Source organism: Salvelinus alpinus, chromosome 11 (genome assembly GCF_045679555.1).
Source record: "Salvelinus alpinus chromosome 11, SLU_Salpinus.1, whole genome shotgun sequence".
Lineage (NCBI taxonomy): Eukaryota > Metazoa > Chordata > Actinopteri > Salmoniformes > Salmonidae > Salvelinus > Salvelinus alpinus.
The window spans coordinates 58,878,171-58,899,465 of NC_092096.1; the positions used below are offsets into that span (position 1 = coordinate 58,878,171).

General features: G+C 41.0%; 2 protein-coding genes across 5 annotated transcripts; both read left to right on the forward strand.

Annotated features, from left to right (window-relative positions):
• Nucleotides 1-1,671: 1,671 nt before the first annotated feature.
• On the forward strand, nt 1,672-15,731 carry LOC139534561 (alkaline ceramidase 2-like). Its single transcript, XM_071333782.1, has 7 exons — nt 1,672-2,073; nt 2,206-2,320; nt 3,286-3,427; nt 13,175-13,312; nt 13,471-13,608; nt 13,742-13,938; nt 14,765-15,731. Exons 1-6 carry the CDS (start codon nt 1,975-1,977, stop codon nt 13,926-13,928), a joined length of 819 nt encoding a protein of 272 aa, XP_071189883.1. The 5' UTR covers nt 1,672-1,974; the 3' UTR covers nt 13,929-13,938; nt 14,765-15,731.
• Nucleotides 15,732-15,967: 236 nt separating this feature from the next.
• Nucleotides 15,968-19,912, forward strand: LOC139534926 (leucine-rich melanocyte differentiation-associated protein). 4 transcript variants are annotated; one of them, XM_071334458.1, is made up of 5 exons: nt 15,968-16,093; nt 17,370-17,660; nt 18,062-18,244; nt 18,475-18,552; nt 19,218-19,912. In XM_071334458.1, the coding sequence occupies exons 2-5, from the start codon at nt 17,476-17,478 to the stop codon at nt 19,360-19,362; spliced, it is 591 nt and encodes a 196-aa protein (XP_071190559.1). In that variant the 5' UTR covers nt 15,968-16,093; nt 17,370-17,475; the 3' UTR covers nt 19,363-19,912. The 4 variants fall into 4 exon arrangements, with proteins under 4 accessions (XP_071190559.1, XP_071190562.1, XP_071190560.1 ...); XM_071334461.1 differs by having other exon boundaries at nt 18,065-18,244; XM_071334459.1 differs by having other exon boundaries at nt 16,001-16,093; nt 17,382-17,660.
• The last annotated feature ends 1,383 nt before the right edge of the window (nt 19,913-21,295 follow it).

Consider the following 21,295-nt stretch of genomic DNA (forward strand, 5'->3'; position numbering starts at 1 on the left):
ACAAAACAAGCTTCCATTTCCCCTGTCACAAGAGAATTTATGGCTGATTTAAGATGAAATCATCAACCTGTTACAGTCTACCGTTACTTTATTTGGCACTTCATAGGTACTTTTTTTAATTTAACCTCTTGAGATGGCAAAACATGTTTTTTATGAAGTTGAACATGTGCTCTTCATGACAGAATGTAAACATTTGGTTAAATCACAATTATTATAATTTTTACAATTCTTAAATGGCACCGAATTGGTGGAACGACCCTTCTAAAAATCATTGTCACATCCAGTGGCGGTTCTAGACCATTTCAACTAGGGGGGCCAAGCTGGGGCCAGTTGTACTGTTAGAGGGGCCAGTTACATTAGACGTTATTGTTGTCATATCGTTTTCTTCACTGCATTGCAAGCATTAGCAGGCAAAAGACCATGTTCATAATCATTAGTGTTCCGCATTGCCACTGTCTAATAACGGATGTTAAAAAAGAACGATAGCAAAAATTTGTTATGTAAAAATTATTTCATACTCCACATTTAGGGGGGCCACAAGGGGGTCCAAAATTGTTGTCACAGGGGCACTGCCCCCCCCTCCCAGAACCTCTAGTGGTCACGTCAACTATCACACAGAGGAGTTGGCTAACCCAAAAACATCAGCTGACAGCCTAACCCCATTTCCCTCCCAAATTGTCACAAGGTGAGCTTCCTGCTAGATGAACTGATAGTGGGAAGAATTGTGAATGTTAGGCAGGTTGGGTTATTCAGGGCATGCAGGACTGGCCCTAGACTTTTGGGGGCCCAAAGCAACAACAAAAGATTGGAGCCCCCCCACCACCTAGGCAAAATATTTGAGTTGCCCCCCTATGGAGAGATTTCAGTGCCAACAGAAATTGTATTTGAATTCCATACATTTTAATTTATATTAGGATATTTAATTTGAATGTAATATTGCCCCCTGGGGTGCCAACACACTTTACTCAAACATTTTCTAAATGATTCTCTCTACACAAGTGGATTATTTATTTTATCGCTTTTCTACTTGTATATTTAAAAAAAAAAAAAGATCTAACTTCATTGGAATATATCTACAACTTTTTCAAAATGTCAAAAAATGAGATCAATTTACCACAAAATATTTTGTTGAAATATCTCCAGAAACTGTGATGATACAGAGGAATCTAAGAGCTAGTTACCCCCAGTACTCTAAACTTGAACAAGGCGGAATCAGGAAATTAATCCCACTCTCCATTGCTATTAAATAAAGATTCCGCATTCATTCCGCTTTGGTCAAACTTTTCTTTGCCTTGGTGTGTGAATCTGGGCCAGCGATAGGCTGCTTTGTTTTCTTTATTGAGGAGCCGATACACAATTCCCCCCAAATTAGACGTGCCGCTACGGCGTTCCGGACAGCTCTGGCCCATGTAGCCTATATTCTAGACAACCACACTGAATCACAAACGAAGTAAGTACATTTTTCCAGTGCTAGTTTTTTCAATTTAATTTAGTTCAACATTTTTTGGTCTGGGCCAGGAGGTCACAGCCACGGAAGACAAGACATAAGAGGGTTCTGCCAGAGACTCAGACACAGCAGAGACTTTCACCCAAAACACCAAAAGTGGTACCGATCCACTCTCCCAGTGTATCGAGAGGGCTTTTATTTTGAAGGTAAAAAACCGGAAGTTCAATTTTTGTGACGTACAAGTACAGCTGTACACACTGTTGTTGACATATACGATTATATCTCCGTTAGCTCTGATAGTCCAAATAGTGTACTTTCAAAACATTACAGGTAGTTAGTTTAATACTTTAAAATAGTTATTTGTAAGTCAACCTCGTGCATTATCAGGTACGAACATGACAATTCGGTAAAAGTGATTCTTTTTTTATCAGCTACAAATTTGTATCCAACTTATTCTCCTACTCAAATGACATAGCTGGCTAGTTAGCGAGGTCATTTTGCAGTTTTGGCTAACGTTATCTATAAACATGAGCAATCTTGTATTCTGGAGTCAAGGTAGCTCCGAAGTGGATTGGTGTGAAGGAAATTATCTTATTTACCCTGGAATTGCAGAGTTCTACAATACGGTAAAGATGTTCCTGGTTGATCACATTTTAACTTTTTGGGGGGCTTTAGGCCTAATGTCATGTCTAATGTGAAAGATATGTTCAATCTGCTCATAATCAATTTCCTCCCCTATATTTTGTTATTCATTGCAGATCAGCAACATACTGTTTTTTATTTTGCCACCTATTTTGATGTGTCTGTTTCGACAATATGCTACACATTTCAACAGTGGGATATATCTGATCTGGGCTTTGCTGGTTGTGGTTGGTAAGTCTACTGCTCTAACCTTTTTAAATGACACTGCCAGAACTTAGCAGGGATGTGAACCAGAATTTGGCTTTACAGGAGACGTTGATATGGGGAATCTCCTTTTAAGCACAGGAAGCAGCCATTCAACATGCCATTCACTAGCTGACTCAACTCCACAATTTATGATGGAGTTGAGTGGCAACTAGTGTGGGCGGACTGGAGGCCCGATGTCACATAAAATTATGTTTTTCTTTAAAAACCTACTGATTTCAGCACCTAAAGAATAGCCCGCAATTACACATAACAATGTAATGTGTGTAATTGCTGACTATTCCTTGGGTGCTGAAATCAGTAGTTTTTATAAAAACCAAATACTATTTGATGTCGGATCTCCAGTCTGGCCACACTAGTAGACGCTCTAGCCGCTCAACTCCATTGTAAATCGTGGAGTTGTTTAATCGTCAAGCCATTCACCAACTTTTTTATCGTTATATTGTCAAAATACCTACGTTACTCACCAAAGTTTCGACGAGAAACTCGTCATTTACTGCCTTCACGGCCTGTATGTACTTCCAAAAAAATTCGAAATAAATAATTTACAAGCAACAGAAAAATTGCCTCCAGGCACCTCCATATTTGGTGAGTAACAAACTTATTTAGGCATTTTAATGCTTGAAAAGCTGGTGAATGGCAAGTTGAATGGCTGCTTCCTGGGCTTAAAGGAGTATTGCCATATCAATGACTCCTGTAAAGCCAGATTCTGGTTCAGCAGATATGCATCTTTTGGTGTCACTCCCAAATCCTACACAAGAGTTGCCTCTCCTCAGTAGTCTCGGAAAATCCAACCCTAACCCGGAACATTGTGGGAGGCAACCAGGATGTCTAGATAGACGATCTCCTCAGCATCTAGCCTAAGCCTATAGATCGCAGATTGTGTATTCTATTCACATCGTACTCTCTGTAAACATTGTCTCTTCTCCCAGGCATTGGATCCACTTACTTCCATGCCACCCTTAGCTTCCTGGGCCAGATGCTGGACGAGCTGGCCATCCTGTGGGTGCTCATGTGTGCCATCGGCATGTGGTTCCCAAAGAGATACCTGCCCAAGAGCTTCCGCAGAAACAGGCAAGTGACACACACACATACACACCGGTGGAGGCTCCTCAGAGGAGGAAGGGGAGGACCATCTTACTCAGTGAATTTCATAAAAATATAAACAGTGAAACATTAAAAAAGTGATCCTTTTTAGATAAAACTATAGTAAATATGTTCACATGTCACCAAATAACTGGGGTTAGCGATGAAGGTCTACAGTAGCCTTCTAGGGTAGCACTACGGTGTAGCAAAGGACAGCTATTTTCTGTCCTCCTCTGGGTGCATTGACTTCAATACAAAACCTAGAAGGTCCCCTTCCATAGACTACCACAGTAATTATGATAACTTCCGGAGGATGTCCTCCAACATTAACTGACATGTTAGCCATCCAATCAAGGTATCAGAGAAGGAATCTAGTACTGAAAGCATAAGCTACAGCTAGCACTGCAGTGCATAACGTGTGGTGAGTAGTGGACTTAAAGAGAAACACAGTAGTGGAACAGTTTTGAACATTTAATTTATGCAAAAAATTAAGGAGAAGCAGTAGAGAGAAAGAGAGAGCTATCTATATTTTGTTGTATTTTTTTTGTTCTTTTTAGTTTACCTTTCACTTATTAAGCTAGCTAATGCAGCTAATTTAGCCTACTCAACAACCTGACTCAAAAAGAGAGGAATGCTAAGGCTATCCAACACTGCAACTCTTCCAAGTCAAGGTAAGCTTTCGGTTTTATTCATTTATTGCCAATGGGGCCCGCCGGTGTACCTGCTAAAATGCTTGCTGTACACTGTACTGTGTGTTTGTACACATATTGGATTGTGGGTTTACTAACGTGTTAGTTCTAGTAGCTATGTTGACTATGACGTTAGCTAATATGGTGACAACGATGTAGGCTGTGTAGCGGTTAGCGGTCATGGTAGGAAGGTTTGGCTTGGAGAGTTTTTTTCTTCATCTTCACAACAGACAGCTGTTGTGTTGTGCAATGAAGTTCACAAATGAAGGAAAAAGGTGAGAGGAAGTACCTTATTTACATAAGTATTCAGACCCTTTGCTATGAGACTCGAAATTGAGCTCAAGTGCATCCTGTCTCCATTGATCATCCTTGATGTTTCTACAACTTGTTTTGAGTCCACCTCTGGTAAATTCAATTGATCATTCAATCAAATGTATTTATAAAGGCCGTTTTACATCAGCCGATGTCACAAAGTGCTGTATAGAAACCCAGCCTAAAACCCCAAACAGCAAGCAATGCAGATGTAGAAGCACGGTGGCTAGGAAAACTCCCTAGAAAGGCCAGAACCTAGGAAGAAACCTAGAGAGGAACCAGGCTCTGAGGGGTGGCCAGTCCTCTTCTGGCTGTGTCGGGTGGAGATTATAACAGAACATGGCCAAGATGTTCAAACGTTCATAGATGACCAGCAGGGTCAGATAATAATAATCACAGTGGTTGTAGAGGGTGCAACAGGACAGCACGTCAAGTGAACCGGTCAGGGTTCCATAGCCACAGGCAGAACAGTTGAAACTGGAGCAGCAGCATGACCAGGTGGACTGGGGACAGCAAGGAGTCATCAGGCCAGGTAGTCCTGAGGCATGGTCCTAGGGCTCAGGTCCTCTGAGAGGAAGAGAGAGAGAGAATTAGAGGGAGCATACTTAAATTCACACAGGATACCAGATGAGACAGGAGAAATACTCCAGATATAACAAACTGACCCTAGCCCCCCGACACAAACTATTGCAGCATAAATACTGGAGGCTGAGACAGGAGCGGTCGGGAGACACTGTGGCCCTGTTCGACGATACCCCCGGACAGGGCCAAACAGGCAGGATATAACCCCACCCACTTTGCCAAAGCACAGCCCCCACACCACTAGAGGGATATCTTAAACCACCAACCTACTACGCTGAGACAAGGCCGAGTATAGCCCGTGAAGATCTCCCCCACGGCACAAACCCGAGGGGGGCGCCAACCCCAACAGGAAGATCACGTCAGTGACTCAACCCACTCAAGTGACGCATGGAAGAGCACCAGTAAGCCAGTGACTCAGCCCCCGTAATAGGGTTAGAGGCAGAGAATCCCAGTGGAGAGAGGGGAACCGGCCAGGCAGAGACCGCAAGGGCGGTTCATCGCTCCAGTGCCTTTCCGTTCACCTTCACACGCCTGGGCCAGACTACACTCAATCATAGGACCTACTGAAGAGATGAGCCTTCAGTAAAGTCTCTTACATGGATAGGCAGACCATTCCATAAAAATGGAGCTCTATAGGAGAAAGCCCTGCCTCAATCTGTTTGCTTAGAAATTCTAGGGACAGTAAGGAGGCCTGCGTCTTGTGACCGTAGAGTATGTGTAGGTATGTACGGCAGGACCAAATCCGAAAGATGGGTAGGAACAAGCCCATGTAATGCTTTGTAGGTTAGCAGTAAAACCTTGAAATCAGCCCTAGCCTTAACAGGAAGCCAGTGTATAGAGGCTAGCACTGGAGTAATATGATCAAATCTTTTGGTTCTAGTCAAGATTCTAGCAGCCGTGTTTAGCACTAACTGAAGTTTATTTAGTGCATTATCCGGGTAGCCGGAAAGTAGAGCATTGCAGTAGTCTAATCTAGAAGTGACAAAAGTATGGATTAATTTTTCTGCATCATTTTTGGACAGAAAGTTTCTGATTTTTGCAATGTTACAAAGATGGAAAAAAGCTGTCCTTGAAATATTTTTGATATGTTCGTCAAAAGAGAGATCAGGGTCCAGAGTAACGCCGAGGTCCTTCACAGTTTTATTTGAGATGACTGTACAACCATCAAGATGAATTGTCAGATCCAACAGAAGATCTCTTTGTTTCTTGGGACCTAGAACTAGCATCTCTGTTTTGTCCGAGGTTGAAAGTAAATAATTTGCCGCCATCCACTTCCTTATGTCTGAAACACAGGCTTCCAGGGAGGGCAATTTTGGGGCTTCACCATGTTTCATCGAAATGTACGGCTGTGTATCGTCCGTATATCAGTGAAAGTTAACATTATGTTTCCGAGTGACATCACCAGGAGGTAAAATATATAGTGAAAACAGTAGTGGAACTAAAACGTAACCTTGAGGAACACTGAAATTTACAGTTGATTTGTCAGAAGACAAACCATCCACAGAGACAAACTGATATCTTTCTGACAGATAAGATCTAAACCAGGCCAGAACTTGTCCATGTAGACCAATTTGGGTTTCCAATCTCTCCAAAAGAATGTGGTGATCGATGGTATCAAAAGCAGCACTAAGGTCTAGGAGTACAAGGACAGATGCAGAGCCTTGGTCTGACGCCATTAAAAGGTCATTTACCACCTTCACGAGTGCAGTCTGTGCTATGATGGGGTCTAAAACCAGACTGAAGCGGTTCGTATACAACAGCTTTTTCATTTTTTTTTGAGAGGAATGGGAGATTCGATATTGGCCGATAGTTTTTTAAATATTTTCTGGGTCAAGGTTTGGCTTTTTCAAGAGAGGCTTAATTACTGCCACTTTTAGTGAGTTTGGTACACATCCGGTGGATAGGGAGCCGTTTATTATATTCAACATAGGAGGGCCAAGCACAAGAAGCAGCTCTTTCAGTAGTTTAGTTGGAATAGGGTCCAGTATGCAGCTTGAAGGTTTAGAGGCTAAGAGTATTTTCATCAATGTGTCAAAAGATATAGGATTAAAAAACTTGAGTGTTTCCCTTGATCATAGGCGCTGGCAGTGTTGTGCAGACTCAGGACAACTGGTTTGGAGAAATACACAGATTTAAAGAGGAGTCCGTAATTTGCTTTCTAATGATCATGATCTTTTCGTCAAAGAAGTTCATAAATTTATCACTGCTGAAGTGAAAGCCATCCTCTCTTGGGGAATGCTGCTTTTTAGTTCACTTTGCGACAGTATAAATGTTTTATTTGGGATTGTTCTTATTCTCCTCAATTAAGTTGGAAAAATATGATGATCGAGCAGCAGTGCGGGCTCTTCGATACTGCACGGTACTGTCTTTCCAAGCTAGTTGGAAGACTTCCCATTTGGTAGAGCGCCATTTCCTTTCCAATTTTCTGGAAGCTTGCTTCAGGGCTCGGGTATTTTCTGTATACCAGGGAGCTAGTTTCTTATTACAAATTATTTTTGTTTTTAGGGGTGCGACTGCATCTAGGGTATTATGCAGGGTTACATTTAGTTCCTCAGTTAGGTGGTTAACCGATTTTTGAACTCCGACGTCCTTGGGTAGGTGGAGGGAGTTTGGAAGGCCATCTAGGAATCTTTGGGTTGTTCGAGAATTTATAGCACGGTTTTTGATGATCCTTGGTTGGGGTCTGAGCAGATTATTTGTTGCGATTGCAAACGTAATAAAATGGTGGTCCGATAGTCCAAGATTATGAGGAAAAACATTAAGATCCACAATATTTATTCCACTGGACAATACTAGGTCCAGAGTATGACTGTGGCAGTGAGTAGGTCCGGAGACATGTTGTACAAAACCCACTGAGTCGATGATGACTCCAAAAGCCTTTTGGAGTGGGTCTGTGGACTTTTCCATGTGAATATTAAAGTCACCAAAAATTTGAATATTATCTGCCATGACTACAAGGTCCGTTAGGAATTCTGGGAACTCCGTGAGGAACATTGTATATGGCCCAGGAGACCTGTAAACAGTAGCTATAAAAAGTGAGTAGGCTGCATAGATTTCATGACTAAAAGCTCAAAAGACGAAGACACAGTAAAACATTTTTTTTTGTAAATTGAAATTTGTTATCGTAAATGTTAGCAACACCTCCGCCTTTGCAGGATGCGCGGGGGATATGGACCCAGATTCACAAAACACTTCTTACCCAAAAACTTAAGAAGAGTCTTAAGAAAGAAAGAAAAAATAAGTTGATAGTTTGTAAGTGCAATTCCTCCACAGTATCTTAAGATTTCATGATTTTCCTACAAACTTGTCAAATATCTTGTTAAAATGTTTGTTGCTAGGCAACCGACAATCATGTTAGCTATTTCCTACTGAGATTACTGTTCTAAAACATGTTCTTGGGTTTAAAATAATCAATACTGAAACTTTCAGATGAACTTTGTGAGTGAATTAAACATGTTCAATTGCTTTCATGCGCTTATTCTCTCACTGCCTGAGTTTAAGATAAGGATTTAGCTATCTTGGAATTAAGAACAAATCTAAAAATGTTATTTTCAAGAATCAAATTTCTTCATAACTTTTGCTAAAGGAGAAACAAACTAAATAGCTTAACAACATTTCCAAGATTAACTTTCTTCATAAATCTATAGTTAAGGAAAAAATTGCAGTTAAGAAGAAATTTCTTCTGAAAAAGGTTTTGTGAATCTGGGCCATGGTCACTAGTGTAACCAGGAGGAGAGGCCTCATTTAACACAGTAAACTCATCAGGCTTAAGCCATGTTACAGTCAGGCCAATCACATCAAGATTATGATCAGTGATTAGTTCATTGACTATAACTGCCTTGGAAGTGAGGGATCTCACATTAAGTAGCCCTATTTTGAGATGTGAGATCACAATCTCTTTCAATAATGACAGGAATGGAGGAGGTCTTTATTCCAGTGAGATTACTAAGGCGAACACTGCCATGTTTAGTTTTGCCCAACCTAGATCGAAGCACAGACACGGTCTCAATGGGGATAGCTGAGCTGACTACACTGACTATGCTAGTGGCAGACTACACTAAGCTGGCAGGGTGGCTAACAGCCTGCTGCCTGGCCTGCACCCTTCTCATTTTGGAGATAGACAGGGCTCTAACTCCTCAATGTTCATAGATAAGATGAGAGCACCCCTCCAGCTAGGATGGAGTCCGTCACTCCTCAGCAGACCAGGCTTGGTCCTGTTTGTGGGTGATTCCCAGAAAGAGGGCCAATTATCTACAAATTCTATCTTTTGGGAGGGGCAGGAAACAGTTTTCAACCAGCGATTGAGTTGTGAGACTGCTGTAGAGCTCATCACTCCCCCTAACTGGGAGGGGGCCAGAGACAATTACTCGATGCGACACATCTTTCTAGCTCATTTACACGCTGAAGCTATGTTGCGAGGGGATTTTTACTACTATCTGTACTTTTTGGGGGTGTCGTGTCTTTGCTATGCCAGATTAAGTGATATGACATGCTATTCTATAAAATAATCTCTACTGTAATTTTACCTGATTAAACTAATCATGTAAATGTAATTAACAAGAAAGTCGGGGCACCACAAAATAATATTTATAGAGCTGTTATCTTCCGAATAAACTCTTAAAGACCTGGTAATCTTTTACCTCAATAGCAGTCAATATTTAATCGTCACCCTATTCAGTCTGATCTGAAAGTTGTAAATTCTTGGTTATCTTCACGAACCCTGGCTAAAAAGTTGAATCAGCAATTCAAAATTTGGTTTAATTATTTATTTACTAAATACCTAAATAATCATACAGATTTACATATACACAGAATGGATCATATATTGAATACTAATTATGTCACACAAGAAAACGTCCCTGGTGGACGGAACAGATATGGCGGCTGGTTACACAAAGAGAGGGGGTTGGGCTTGAATGAAAGCGCGGGAAGACTGAGTAACAAAGGGAGACGCTATGCTATCGTAAATACAGAATCTTATGCATTCTAAATACCCGCCCATTTGGAAAAGGAAAATGCAAGGAATATATACTCTGAGCTGCGCTTCAATAGGTTGGTCGTAGATGGAAGGCCGGGTTGCCCAGCAGGGATCTCTTGTCCTCTGAAGAATGTCTCTGGTGGTAAACTGGATACGTTGTAGTATCGTCGTTGTGTGTTAGACTGGATACGTCGTCCGTCCTTTCCTAGCCCACGTTTACAGCGACTGCTGCTAACTCAACGGCTAGGAGGTATCACTTCTGGAGTGAATAAGAGTTCAAAGTTCATACCAAGTTGCCATACTTTTAAGCTCATGCTATATTCTGGCTGGTATAGTCGAAATTCATCTTTTCGGGCATGTCGATCGTCACCTTCATGTTGAACACGATGCTAATTTCGTTAGGTTATTATCTTAGCCCTTTTAACGTAAGGACCGTCGTCCTCCTGTCCTCGGAACACAAAGTTACATTTTCGTACAGGGGCTTATATAGTGGTAGGAGAGAGGGGCATGTTTCATAGTTTACAACCAATGTCTGATCACATGGGCGGGGCCACTGAGTTGAGCCTAGTTCACTTATGAAAACCAACTCTCTCATTTAGAAGCACATTTAATCTTTAAACAAATAGTTTCATATTTAAACATTTAAATTGCACAACAATTCCATGTGAATCTGATAACTAGAATGTGTAAACTTTCCAAGATACAGTTCATGTCATCCTATCATCAGTAATAATGTCTCAGACGCCAACTGATCTGACATCATATTCATTAAGTACCAACGCATATTTTCAAGTGGTTGAATTACCGAAATATGATTCTGTTCCCCACCTTTTGATGTCACCAGACTCTGTTAACAAAGGGCTTTCCAAGAGCCACTCTGTAGAGTAGAGAGAGAAAAGGGGGAAAGGTATTTATGGGGGGTCATAAACCTCACCAACGGCCAACTTCATGACAGTGGCACAGATGCTGTTTCATCCTTTCCTACACTTAAATGACCCTTGCCTAATGATTGCGTCTGAAGCTGGGCTTCCAGCACGGCTATCCTCGCCATAAGGCGATCCTTCTCCTGTGTATTATGAGTACAGCGACTGCAATTAGAAGGCATAATGTTAGTGTTACTACTTAGCTTCGGCTCGTGGAGGTCGTGTAGAACCATGTCCAGATAAAGCGTCCAGGGTGAAAAAGTTGAATGAAAAAAGTAGAGCGATGGAAAAATAAATATAAAACGGTAATTAAAAAGTATAAACCGCAAAGTTGGCAGGTAGCAAAGAAACGTTAGCAACAAACCGCACAGCAGCACGTAAACAAGTCTACAAGTTGTGACCGGAAATGACGACACAACAATTATGTGTGTCTGTGAGTCGGAGATGTATGTAGTCAGACATACGTTGGACATGATTTGGAAAGGCACACTCCTGTCTATATACAGTGGGGCAAAAAAGTATTTAGTCAGCCACCAATTGTGCAAGTTCTCCCACTTAAAAAGATGAGAGAGGCCTGTAATTATCATCATAGGTACACTTCAACTATGACAGACAAAATGAGAAAAAAAAATCCAGAAAATCACATTGTAGGATTTTTTTTATGAATTTATTTGCAAATTATGGTGGAAAATAAGTATTTGGTCAATAACAAAAGTTTATCTCAATACTTTGTTATATACCCTTTGTTGGCAATGACAGAGGTCAAACATTTTCTGTAAGTCTTCACAAGGTTTTCACACACTGTTGCTGGTATTTTGGCCCATTCCTCCATGCAGATCTCCTCTAGAGCAGTGATGTTTTGGGGCTGTTGCTGGGCAACACGGACTTTCAACTCCCTCCAAAGATTTTCTATGGGCTTGAGATCTGGAGACTGGCTAAATCTGCAGAGCTGGGATAGTTGTGTATATATATTACATTCAATTGGTTGCAAGAATTTTGTGTAATTTAAATTGAAAAACTCTTACGTTTTGAATCCGGAGTCATTTTATGTATCAGTTCATAAAACCATGTGCTATGGAATCGATACATCGAAATTCTCCTCCCAACTATTTTGAAACCTGTATGGTGCAGCTGTCCATTTTTTGATACTTTTTTGGTCAGATCAACATTAGCAAGCTAGCTAAATGCATGATGTCCTCAATAACAAAGCAGGTAGCTAGCTTCGAATAAGCCTGTATAGTCCAGTCAACAACCCACTTGCCCACTTGATCAAGGTCTAGCTGTGTTAAACATTACAGTAGTATTGACATGGGCATCGTATCTTACTGTGTTAGCCAAAGATAGCCAGCTAGCTTACAGCAAACAAGGCTTGTAAGCTAACTGCATGGTAATGTCCACAATAATAAAGTCACTATTGCAGGCAGATTGTGTGCACTATGCATTAAATGGTATTCAATATGGTTTGCAGTGAGGGACTTCAGATGTGCCAAACCTAGGAGAGGCTGGGTTATAAAAACGAGTATTCAGTCAATGCAAGCTAGCTAGGTGTCTGTTCTGAAAGCATTAGCTACAGACATCTAGGGTTGTTCAGTGTCCACTCCTATTAAATCAATTGCAGCTAGTTGTGAGACTTGCCAAATGATGCTGCCAATGCCCATAGTAAAATCATGCTCTGTAGCAACCTGTTCAGCTAGCTAGCAAAATATTCATCAATGATAGTCCAAAACCACAGCAAGCTCAACTATCTGGATAGCTAGCCCACCTTGCACAGTATATATTTTTTTGTAAATTTATTGTTCATGCCATGTTACCTGGCTAGTCTTCTAAAAAGGCACTTTTTTCATATATGTTTTATTATTGTTAAAATGAAAACATTCTCAATGAGGCTACTAACATGCATTGTAATCTGGGCTGCCTGTCAGACCAACCATTCAAGTGATGTCATTGATGACACGTTATCAAGATGGCGGAACACAATAGTCAGATGAGGCAATTTTAATTTTTTACATAAATATGAGTTTTCAGAAGTTTTAAGGATAGGAACATGCTTCTTTATCACATTTGGTTATCAAAATCACCTTAACTTCAGTTAATCTTTAAACGGTACCGACCGCCACTGATACACACAGTCATGCTTGCAAAACGGCATACATTCAAGTGAAGTGAGTTAACAACTAAAGGGTGTTTGATTATTCCCATTCGGATCTATTTATGTATGTTGAGTGACAGCTCACCTTCTTCTCTCCCCCAGGATAAGGTTCAAAGTGGTCATTGGGATCCTCTCAGGAATCACCACAGGACTGGCGTTCGTCAAACCTGCCATCAACGCCATCTCTCTAATGAGCCTGGGCATCCCCTGCACCGCCTTGCTCATAACTGAGATCAAGAGGTCAGGGCAAATTCAGCATTGTCACTTCATTCAATTTTATGTCAGAAATTGTGCAGTGGGCCAGTTAAAAAAACAAATAGCTGGCCATAGTTTGGACAAGCCTGCAATCAACATTTCAATTCTGAAACGCTCTGTAAATGTGCGTCTGTTGTCTGTAGGTGTGAGAACCTGCGTGTGTTTAAGCTGGGTCTGCTCACTGGGATGTGGTGGACACTGGCACTGCTCTGCTGGATCAGTGACAGGATCTTCTGTGATATGTGGTCCTCTGTCAACTTCCCCTATTTGCACTGTGCATGGTATGTCCAATTTTAGTACTATTACATGGAAAGTGTCATGCCAGGGCTTTTAAACATTTTCTGCCTGCCACTTGATTTAATCCGCCCCCACTTGTGTAATTAACCCCTGATGAACCCCTCTCTGTTTCCGTAGGCACATACTCATCTGCCTGGCTTCCTACCTTGGGTGCGTGTGCTTTGCCTACTTCGACGCAGCCTCTGAGGCCCCAGAGCAGGGCCCCGTGGTCAAGTTCTGGCCCAGTGAAAAGTGGGCCTTCATTGGGGTGCCCTATGTCACTCTTCTGTGTGTCCAGAAGAAGCACTCTGTCAAATTGACATAACCAGTGTACTGTAAGTCTTATCGATGAACTAGCATACTTAGAATACTTTTTTTTTAAAACAAGATCTGCAAAACTCACAGGGTTGTGGAAAGCTTTCACTGCCACATTGCTTTAAAATAAGCTTTCTAAGAATTCTGATAATGGATCTTTAGAGAGATCGCTATTTTTTAAATTTTTATCAGTGTTCAATGATAGGAATATCTTGATCAAGTGTACTGATCATTTCCTAGCTATATAAAACTCAATGATAATCTAGAGGGAAGAACTACATAGATAAGGGTAACCTTACCCTAATAGTTGCAGTCTCTCTCCCTCCGTATCCAGTTTTATCACATAAGTCAGCTATTATTAGTATCAGTGCTGCTAGCTCCAGATAATCCATTTTCATGCATACCACAGTTTGTCAAAAAAATGAAGACAGGATTGTATTGATCCCTATTGACTGAATTGTTCAATGTCTCTGGAGTCAGAGATTTTATAGTTTTATCCATTGCATTGTTAAACTTACTCATTTGACTTATACGCTGAGTGTACAAAACATTAAGAACACCTGCTCTTTCCATGACATAGCTTTCACCTGGTCAGTCTATGATCCCTTATTGATGTCACTTGTTAAATCCACTTCAATCAGTGTAGATGAAGGGGTGGAGAGAGGTTAAAGAAGGATTTTTAAGCCTTGAGACAATTGAGACATGGAATGTATATGTGTGCCATTTAGAGGGTGAATTGGCAAGTCAAAAGATTTAAGTGCCTTTGAACAGGGTATGGTAGTAGGTGCCAGGTGCACTGGTTTGTTTCAAGAACTGCAACGATGCTGTGTTTTTCACCCTCAACAGTTTCCCATGTGTATCAACAATGGTCCACCGCCCCAAAGGACATCCAGCCAACTTGACACAACTGTGGGAATCATTGGAGTCAACATGGGCCAGCATCCCTGTGGAACGCTTTCAACACCTTGTAGAGTCCATGCCCTGGCGAATTGAGGCTGTTCTCAGGGCAAAAGGGAGGGTGCAACTCAATATTAGAAAGGTGTTCCTAATGTTTGGATACTCGGTATATAGTAAACATATAGCCTATATCAGGGTTCCCAAACTCGGTCCTGCCCCCCCAGTTGCACGTTTAATTTTTTTGCCCTAGCGCTACACATCTGATTCAAATAACCAACTCATCATCAAGCTATGATTATTTGAATCAGGTGTGTAGTACTAAGGCAAAGACAAAAACATGCACCCAGGGTGGGCCCCAGCAACGAGTTTGGGAAACCCTGGCCTATCTTATTAACGTGTGTGTGTGTGTGTATGCGCGTGCATATATAGGTAACATAACCATTACATTTTCAGTGTTATTTTAGCCAGTATTATTACTGTTAAATGTTACATTTCTTATTTCAAGGGAAATGTGCAGTATCTATAGTGTTCTAAAGTATTTCATCTCAGTGTTGTCTGGTTATTGTGATAAATTGCAGAAGAGTTTATGCAAGAGTTTGTGCTCCAAAAGTATTTTGCAAGGTAGGCCATTCTGAAAAGAGACTAAAAGCAGTATTATCATGTTTTGTATGGGATATGAAGTACTCTTCCTGACAACAGCCATCATAGGCGTTATGGCAGTGGCCAAACACATGCCAGTGCCAATGTGGTGAAAATATGTTACTTTTCAGAAAGTGCCTTTAATTTTCCTATTATAACAGATTAATCATTTTGTAGGTTAATATAATGTGTTTGTAAACAAAGATGGAAGAATTTCTCATGACTTTTTACATTTACATTTTATTTTGTGTAATAAAAATGTTCAACATTTACTAAACCCTTTGTCAATGGAGTGCTTTGTCCTTTGAGGAATAGCTATATGAAGGATTTTACTTTGTTTGGGAATAACTGTACGTTGTGGAAATATCAGATAGAAATAAATTATGTAGAATGAAAATGCCTCTCTGACAGGTGGAACAAGGAATCATGTCAGCTCTATTCATTACTATTTCTATCAGCAACGTGGCCTGGGTCTTAGCCTTTGGGAGAACCTGTGGAGAGGAGGGGGTTAATGGCCAATGTGATTATCTAGATCTTGTGATCCAGAGCTGTCCCATGAATGAGTGCCTTTTATGTGCAGTAAGCAGACTGCATCTCAGCTGGTAGACCTGCCTGAAAACCACCTCACTACACATCTTGGTGAGTTGGGTCAAATTAATGATTGTTTGTTAATAGATATGTTTATAATGTGCTGTATGTTTTGTTTTTGAATGTTTTAAGTTGTTTGTCTGTTTTAAGTTGACCTGTTTAATATTAATGGTCCTATGTATCTCTGACAAGTTTAAGAGACAGCTCTGCTTTCTTCGTATTATCCTTGAGCGATGTAGATTGTTTTTTTTAAAGAGTTGCTGACCATACAAGCATTTTTTTTTTATATGATATTTGTGATGGCAAGATTTATAGATGTCTGTAGAACCAGGTGGATCTGCCTTGATTATCTTCAGTTGACATTAAATGCAAAAAGTTTTACCGGACGCTCTTATCCAGAGCAATTTACAGGAGAAAATAGGTTTAAGTGCCTTGCTCAAGGGCACATTGACAGATTTTTCACCTAGTTGGCTTGGGTATTCAAACCAGCAACTTTTTGTTTACTGGCACAAGGCTCTTAATCACTAGGATACCTGCCGCTGAGTAAATTACATGCACAGGCATTTGGTCTGGTTTTCTAACTAACACAGTGGATCATTCATAGTGTTTTTTGACCTCCAATACCTCAGCCTGGATCTAAGGATGAAATGACTATAATAGCACATGAGAACAGGCACTGCTGTTGACCTACTGTATGCTACAAATAAAGGTCATTAGGTGAACTGAATGAAAACTGAATCACCTCGGTGATGGTAAAGTACTGTATTGTATTCCTCTAGCCAGAACATGTTTGGATTCTGTTAGTGTAGTTTTTTGACCGATGCTGTTCTTCACTCATGTCAACATTCCAAAGTTCAAGATGTACCAACATGTCTCAAAGGTGAAAGATTAGGGGAAATTGTTGAGGTATTCAATGATGGTCCTGAAGGGCTACTGCAGCTGCTGCTTTGCATTCAATCCCGCTGATCAGGGACTAAATACTAATTGAAATAATTTCAAATACTTTAGCTGTACTTGATTGAGCTTGCCTATTGCAATGGAACCAATAGAAATCTCCCAAAAGTGCAAACCCCAACCACATGGCTCTCCAGGCAGGCTGAAGCAAACGCTGAAAGTATTTGAACGATTTCAAATAGTATTTTAACCCAGGTTTGCCTGGGTAATAACTATTTTGTAAGTCAGTTATATGACCTGTACTATTCAGAAAACATTTGGGTCCGGAATGAGCATTTTGGCTTCTTGTTTATGTTTAACTCCTAGAAAAGGGTTTTTGGTAGTAAGTACTCTCAATAACTAAACCATTATGCCCTTGTTGTTTTGATTTGAGGGTGGATTTCAGGGATTACGGCGCCATGTATCTGAATACCCTGGTAATCTGGCTAGTTGGCACCGAAGAGTGAGGTGTTCGGAGGCTGTAGCTCGGCTTCTTAGCCATGGAGACAGAGGGGCCGCCTGCTGCACCAGGCCAGTATAGCCAGCCCGGTCAGCCAGGCCCAGTGCTGGGGCTTCGGAGTCTCTCCTTTGCCTACCAGGGCTTGCTAGAGATCCCCTACGAAGTCATACTAGCCCAGCAACACACCCTGGAAGTGTTGGACCTCAGCTACAACCTGCTGGAGGAGTATCCTTCTGTTATGAGCCCTGTACACAGACAGTATATACACACATGGACACATATTACACGCAGTCGTCACACACACACACACTTGTAGTCATGTACATACACTCACCAGAGATGGAAAACTACACTGTTGAAGACACATACATACACAAGCAACACAAACACATCTCTCTCTGACACAAAGAAATACGAGACATGCAACAGGGTTGGGGTCAGTTCCATGTAAATTCCAGTCAATTTAGGAAGTATACTGAAATTCCAATTCCAGTTCTCGTCAAATGATTTTCAATAAGGAGAATTTGAATGTGTTTAATTTTCTGAATTGACTGGAATTTAAATGGAATGATATGTACACGCTGCACATTCACACAAACAATCTCTCCTTCACTCCGCTGCCAACGGAGCCCAGCTCTCCTGGGTGAACTGGAGCAGCTCAGCACTCTGATCCTGGACTGCAACAGCTACTCGTCCCACGTCAAGTTCCCCTACATGCCAAGCGTCACCACCGTGTGGATCAACAAGAACAAGATCAGCAACCTGCCCATCTTCGTGGAGGAGATCCACCGCAAGTTTCCCAACATCAAGTAAGAATGGCTTTCACTGAGGGCATTATGTATGTGAGTGTGTGTGTGTGTGTGTTTGCTTGGGTGTCATTTTGTTTCTGTTAAAGCCAATTTCTTTGGGGTTCAGTATGGTGCAACATTGTAGAGCATGGTAGTGGCATGGTAATACAATGTACAAAAACATGACACCATACCACAAAGACCATTTTAAGTGTCGTTGTCCGACCTCTGGATATTTCTACTTCATTTAGGATCCTCAGCATGATGAACAACGAGGCAGCACCCAGCTACTTCAATGGAGGGAGTCTGCCCCAGTACATAGACTACAGGTGAGCTTGAGTGAACACAGCTGATACACTAAAGCTGCACCTGTGTATTAAAAAAACAAACAAGATGACAATGATGTATTGTGACACGGTAATAGGAGCAGGATATGGTTCTATAACTCTAAATAAGTTACAGAGTCGGTGCCTGAAGGAATCAGATGTTGTGTGATTGATATCTTGCTGTGATGTATTTTGTCCCCGATCCATGGCAGCTTAATTTAAAAAAGATTGAACCTTTATTTAACTAGGAAAGTAAGTTAAGAACAAATTATTCTTTACAATGACGGCCTACCCCAGCCAAACCCTCCCCTAAGCCGGACAACACTGAGCCAATTGTGCAGAGCCCGATCACGGCCGGTTGCGATACCGCCCGGGGTCGAACCAGGGTCTGTAGTGACGCCTCTAGCACTGAGATGCAGTGCCTTAGACCGCTGTGCCATTCGGGAGGCCCCAAAAATCAATCGTAAGCTAATGTACAGCGTGACACACTGTCAAATAATTTTCAGTGCTGTCAAATATTAGCCTATATACCATATTTGTCTTCCTGCCCCTCATCAGCGTGTTCTGACATTATTCCAGCACTGATGTAATTTAAACTCAAACTGCAACACAATGATGTCATTCAAAGCACTGAAATTACCAATCTGTTCCTCCTCTGGCCCACACAGGCAGTATGTGATCAGTCAGATCCCAAGCCTGATGATCCTGGATGACACTGAGGTTCTAGGGAAAGAGAGAGCGCAGGCTAAGAAGACCTATAGGATGCAGAGGATCAGGGAAGGCAGCAAAAGGAGGAAGGAGCTCCATCGTTGAACCCTCCTTAATACTGCTACCTATATAACTGATCTGAAGACGTATCAAGATGAGCAAATCATTAATTCTAGCGATAGATGATTAGTTCAAGCAAGCTAGCACCAGTTGTAAATATATTGTCAACATGTTATTTGTTAAAATGAAAATGGGATACTTTTTGTTATGATTTTCTATGGACATGGGGAATTTCCCTTATCATTAAAGAAATGAAGGGAAGATATTCCATTTGAATGGTGAATGAAGATGTTTTGCAAAAGTAAATAATTCCATGTCACACTCAAACGTCATTTTGTCATTACTTGTATGTTACATATGTCCCTTTGGCAAGAAAATAGCTTATTTAGGCCTATGAGATATCAAATTACCAGTGTACTGACCGATCTGTCAAAATGACCATTGAAAAGTCCTAACTCAGAGAGTGAGAGTGACAACGTGGAATTAACATGACAAGCATGGTTGAGAAATGGATTGTTTCCTCAGTGTCCAATTATCTATTTGAAAAGTTAGTTTAAATCTTTATCTTGTGGCATTAAAGATGAGGTGATACACAGCACTGTTCTGTTGTGTTTTTAAATGGTTGTTAGACCTACCATGTGATATGATACAATCTATTGTGTATTGTGTAGGTAACAAATTCTGTCAGACAATAGCTATCAAGCTATAAAGGTGACCTATAATCTTTTAATGCACATTATAAAAATGGTTGGCTGGTGTGCCCTCACCCATCTGAGCAGTTGGCTGTGAATGCCCTCACCCACTAGTACAATTATGCTGACTGTGATTTGGGTTCTGACCCTCCACAGGATGTCCAGTAAGAACAATGCTGATGCTTCTCTTTTAGGGATTTATTTCCTTTTCCTCTTCATCAACACACACACACACACACTTTTCGTCACACACACACACACACTTTTCGTCACACACACACACACACACACACACACACACACACTTTTCGTCATATAACATGAATCTTGACTGGGAGTGAATCTTGGTGGAATAGTACTGGTGTTACTCCGAATGAATTTGATGCACCCACCACTTTCAGGTATTCTTGTTACTGTCCACAATACAAATAGTCCTCAGAAATGTGTCTTCTTTCTTCGGACAACGATAACACTGACCTGAGTGGGTGGGTGCAGTGTCCAGATGCGCCTTTCCATGTGCTCTGATTGGTTGGGAATGGCAGGGCTATGATGGGTGATGGATAACTAAGGTAGGCTAAACAGCCAAACTAACGGCACTCAAGGGAAACTGAAGGGACTGTGAGGGAAATGTAGGTAGAGAGGAGGGGAGCAGGATGGCCTTTTTTTACACACATTAATGAAGAATCAGTAGTGTTTAGGCTTGTTTACACATTCACATGTATTGGATTCTAAGCAGTGATAGGTCAGAAAAAACACCTCCCTATCAACATTATTTGAAGAAGATGTTATCAACCATATTATTAACCATTCAGAAGAAGAAAAAAAATGTCAGTCACTCACTCCCTCACTGCTAGGACTTATCAAAGTGGACTTAGGTCTTGGAGCTTTGGACCAATGATTCATATATACACTAGATGACTGTTGGGGGGGAGCTGTGTTGAAGCCAACTCCCCCACCGTTGTAAAAAATATTTTGGAAAATATAGAAATGCATATATTAATGTCTACATTAGTTTTTGCCACATTTATTATATTACAAACACCATAATGCATACTTTTGCGTTATATTATGTGAGCTAAACAATAAAAAAAAATCATATATATATTTTCCTAAAGTATCATTGTTAGAGATTACTAATGTTACTCTCTCAACTACATTATCAACATACTTAAATACATTTAATTGAAATACTGTAGAATTCCACTCATTCCTTTAGAGAACTGCGCCTACTGGGGAGTGCCAATATGGGCGACCGGTGGCTTCAAAGCCTCTCAATTGCCAACACA